The 4,458-nt window shown below is 53.9% G+C and overlaps 1 protein-coding gene across 1 annotated transcript; it reads right to left on the bottom strand.

Annotated features, from left to right (window-relative positions):
* Positions 1 to 370: 370 nt before the first annotated feature.
* Positions 371 to 4,346, bottom strand: ETH_00041975 (glycogen synthase, putative; the record flags this gene model as incomplete). The annotated part of the gene is made up of 14 exons (XM_013380139.1): positions 371 to 439; positions 645 to 747; positions 979 to 1,061; positions 1,286 to 1,389; positions 1,629 to 1,708; positions 1,857 to 1,943; positions 2,169 to 2,299; positions 2,618 to 2,698; positions 2,828 to 2,888; positions 3,096 to 3,197; positions 3,435 to 3,541; positions 3,746 to 3,880; positions 4,090 to 4,183; positions 4,335 to 4,346. Coding segments are annotated over 14 exons (1,249 nt in total), but the record flags the coding sequence as incomplete, so codon positions are not given.
* Positions 4,347 to 4,458: the final 112 nt, after the last annotated feature.

Here is a 4,458-nt window from a genome sequence, read left to right as displayed (position 1 = left end):
TCTTAAACCCTAAACCCTAAACCCTAGACCCTAAACCCTAAATATATTAAATGCAGCCTAGCGACAAGAAAAAAAGAACAGGGCTTATGCCTCAGAGAGTTTTAAAGCCAAATGCGCACTCTTCCGCTGCTGTCGGCTGAAGCACAAAACACAAGAGATAAACCCTAAAACCTAGACCCTAAACCCTAAACCCTAAACCCTAAACCCCAAGCTCTCGGCTCTTGAGTGCAACGCAGCAACGCAGCAGCCAAACGGCGTTTTGCTGCAGATGTTCTTGAGGACTGGCGGCTAGCAAGGGTTTAGGGTTTGGAGACGATTAGATGGTAAGGGTTTTGCTCCAGCAAGCAGGGTTTAGGGTTTAGAGACTCACATCGCTCATTCGGACTGAAGAAGTTTGGGACCCCCATTCTGAAAATCATTCCTTCCAGCTCTCCAGCGACTGCACGCAGGCTCTAGACCCTAAACCCTAAACCCTAAACGCTAGGTGCCATTCCCTTCCCAGCCACCAGCCATAGAACTTCTGCATAGAGAGTGTTTAGGGTTTCAGGTGATGCAAAAATAGGGATAGCGGCTAGGGAATGGAGGCAGACACTCTAGCGAAATTAGGGTTTAGGGTTTAGGGTTTAGGGTTTAGGGTTTAGCACCGGTCACGAAGGAGTCCGGCAGAAAACACAGAAGATCTTGAAAGACCCATGCTGCCCTTTTGTAAGACAACAACGGCAGGGGAGACGCCGGCCCGCAGGACAGCTGAGCCACAAACCCTAAACCCTAAACCCTAAACCCTAAACCTTGAACCCTAATTTCCAAGCTCCAAACCCTAAATGCGTGACCGCAAAGCCCTAAACCCTCGTTTCAGACTCCCTGCCGCTCCTTGCAGCCAACCCTACAGCATTCCTTGACCTGAAACCCTAAACAAGAAGCCCAACCCCAATCTTTAGACCCTAAACCCTAAACCCTAAACCCTAAACCCTAGGGCACCTGCAGGACAGCTCCTCCCGGCGGCATCGCCGCGTTTTGTTTACAGAGCGTCTTGAAGAGAGAAGCCACAGAGCCATGCCCATCTGCATCACCAAAATTCCAAACCCTAAACCCTAAACCCTAAACCCTAAACCCTAAACTCTAAACCCCCAACCCTGCGCCTTCAGTTCTGTGCTGCGGCTCTAGCCCTGAGACCCTTAGAAGCGCCGCTGTTCCCCCGCTGGGCAAATCTTTTCCAAGCCCGCATTGCCAAACCCTAAACCCTAAACCCCAAACCCTAACCCCTAAACCCTAAACCCTAGCTTACTGAGGAGAGGAGGCACCAAAGAAGCCACCTGCTGCACCACCGGCAGCAAACCGCTGCGAGAGAGAAGTCCTGCAGTGGCATCAGGGGGCAAGTTGGGGAGATTCCTGCAGCCGCAAACCCTAAACCCTAAACCCTAAACCCTAAACCCTAAACACTAGAGCCTAAACCCTCGCCCTGGGCGCGGGCGTTGGAGCTTCCCGCAGAGCCCTTCTCGCGCAAAGCCCCGTTTAGGGTTTAGGGTTTGGGGCTTGCGACGGACTCCGGGAGCATGCAGGAACAGGAAAGACAAAAACCACCGCCAGGGTCTGCTGCTAAAGCCCCACAAGCTGCGCATGCGCCAAACCCTGAACCCTCGCCAAAAGGGTTTGCTGCTTCAGCGAAAACCAAAAAGTCCGGGCACTCCGCCCAGACGCTCCGGCACAGCTGAACGCCCACGCAAACCCTAAACCCTAAACCCTAAACCCTAAACCCGCAACTCCGGTCGTTCTGCAGTGCGGCGCCGCTTCTTCCCACGATCGTGTAGGATAAAAACCCTAAACCCTAAACCCTAAACCCTAAACCCCTATCGAACCTTGACGAAAAATGGATTGGGGTAGAAACGCGCCGACTTCGCCAAGCTCCAATACCCTGTTTTGTTTTGAGTGCCGGGCACCACCACCTGCGGACAGCTCCACCAAACCCTAAACCCTAAACCCTAAACCCTAAACTCCTGGCACTCGAAGACCGGACATTTTGGTAGCAGCAGCCCCAAACCTCCAACCCAAAACCCTAAACCCTAAACCCGCGGCTTCCCCGGCGTCCAGTGGGTCTGCGGGAGCGCAGCGAGCGCCCCTTTTTGCAGCAAGGCGCAGCTAGGGTTTAGGGTTTAGGGTTTAGCGCGCACCTGGCCAGTTATAATGTCCTCAGGAGAATAGGCTGCTTCCCCGTCTGCGTCTCTGCGACTCAAAGCCCTGCTGTTTGGCAGAAGGACTTCTGGGGCTGTGGCGCTATCGAGGAGCTTCACTCCATCAATGCCTAAACCCAAACCCTAAACCCTAAACCCTAAACCCTAAACCCTGCACCCTGTGGTCTCAGCTCTCAACCCTGAGCCCTCGACACTCAACTTCAAGCCCCACGTTCCTCAGCTTCATGCGATGGGCAGACTTCAAACCACTGCACACCCTAGCCACTAAACCCTAAACCCTAAACCCTAAACCTCATCTCCACACTCTAAACCCAGAGCTGTTAGACCCAACCCTGTTGCACAAACTGCACAGAGCAATCTGCTGTTAAAGTTGAAAAGCCAAACCCCAAAATGAGATCGAGGGTTTAGGGTTTAGGGTTTGGGCTCACCGAACTTCTTGATCCAAGCCAGCACGTCCAGGACAAACCGATTCCAGCTCGCCACCTTGCGGTAGTTCAGAAGCGCTGTTTCTGAAGTGCAAACCCTAAACCCTAAACCCTAAACCCTAAACCCTAAGCCCTACACAAACCCCCCAAACCGGATTTGCATCGAACCAAAACCCTAAACGCTAAACCCTAAACCCTCAACTCTGAGCCCACCCCCGCGTCTGATGCCTCTTGTCTCGCCTCCATACAAGTAGTTGGCTTTGCCCTCCGCATCCTGAGCGCAGCAGCACCCTACACTAAACCCTAATCCCTAAACCCTAAACCCTAAATCTGGCACCTCGAATTCCAAATTGCCACCATTTCGCGTGCATCTGAGATCGGCAACGCCTCCACCGCTGAAGCGTAGGAACCTGAAGCCCACGATCGGGCCTAGCCGCCTAAAATTAGGGTTTAGGGTTTAGGGTTTAGGGTTTGGAGGCACCTCATGCAGCAGCATCAGCGGCAAATAGTGCCGGTGGGGATGAGAAGCAGAAACCCGAGTGGATACATCAACGACAACTTTCATGCCCTCGCGGTGGCACTCCTGCAGGCCCCAGCTCAAACCCTAAACCCTAAACCCCAAACCCTAAACCCTAGGCGCTGGTCGCTAAGCCTTGAGCGCGAAACTCTAAACCTTAAACCCTCGCTACGAATTTGGCAGGCAGGCGCCGGGGAGGGCCTTCCCTCTAGGGTTTGGGTCTGCTAAACCCCGACGGGCGCTGAGGGTTTAGGGAAGGCCGACGACTTCGCGAGGGTTTAGGGTTTAGGGTTTGGGGCTCACCTGAACAAGCTCGAAAAAGCCCGGGGCCCCCCCCAGCAGCGCACAAGGACTTCCTCGACAAGGGGAGGCGAAGGGGCTTGCGTCCGCGTTTTCATAGGCCACGTCGTCTGCAAACCCTAAACCCTAAACCCTAAACTCTAGCGCCGGGCCCGAAAACCCTAAACCCTAGCCCCAATTCCCAAGCTGTAAACCCTCAGCCGCTCGTGAAGAGGCGGCAGCCGCCCCATGGACAACTCGCCGTCGCCACTGTAGGGCGGCTTCCTGCCTAGGGCTTAGGGGTTAGGGTTTAGGGTTTAGGGTTTAGGGTTTACCGAGCCGCGTGTAGAGGGGCAAGCCCGTGTCTCTTTCTTGAGCGCCCCCCACAAAGAGACAGTTAATGCGGAAGTTGCTGAAGGACTTTGCGCTGCTGGCGACTCCTTCGAAAGAGCCCCTTTGGGTCAAAGCCCCTGCAGCAAAACCCTAAACCCTAAACCCTAAACCCTAAACCCTAAACCCTAGATATTAAACACAAACCCTAACCCGCAAGCCCTCCAGCCGGAGTCAAACAGCTCACTAGCAATTATCCTTTCCCGCGGAATCCTCTACGGGCACTGTGGCTCTCCCCTGTGGTGGTGCTTGGGGTTTAGGATTTAGGGTTTAGGGTTTAGGGTTTCACCTGTTTCTTCGTGCCACTGCGCCTCGTGCTGGTCAACGAAAATCTCGTGCGGCTGAAGTTCTCTGTAGCCCTCCGGTAGAACAATGACGCGCCCCTGTTCAAACAAACCCTAAACCCTAAACCCTAAACCCTAAACCCTAGATCTTAAAGCTTCAAACCCGAACTGTAGATGTATGATGACAACTTTAGGATAAAACCTAAACCCTAAGCCCTAAATCCTAAATCCTAAACTGGCAGCCCCGCACCGAAAACCCCATTGAGTTTCAGCAGAGGCTCGCAAGGGTTTAGGGTTTAGGGTTTACTTGGAGAGGGTAGCACTCGTCCACACCAGCTCCCGGCTGCAGCCGCTGCTGCTGCGGGGCGCGTCCG

This window comes from Eimeria tenella, genomic scaffold (genome assembly GCF_000499545.2).
Source record: "Eimeria tenella Houghton genomic scaffold, Eth_scaff4491, whole genome shotgun sequence".
Lineage (NCBI taxonomy): Eukaryota > Apicomplexa > Conoidasida > Eucoccidiorida > Eimeriidae > Eimeria > Eimeria tenella.
This window is presented reverse-complemented; position numbering and strand designations above follow the sequence as displayed.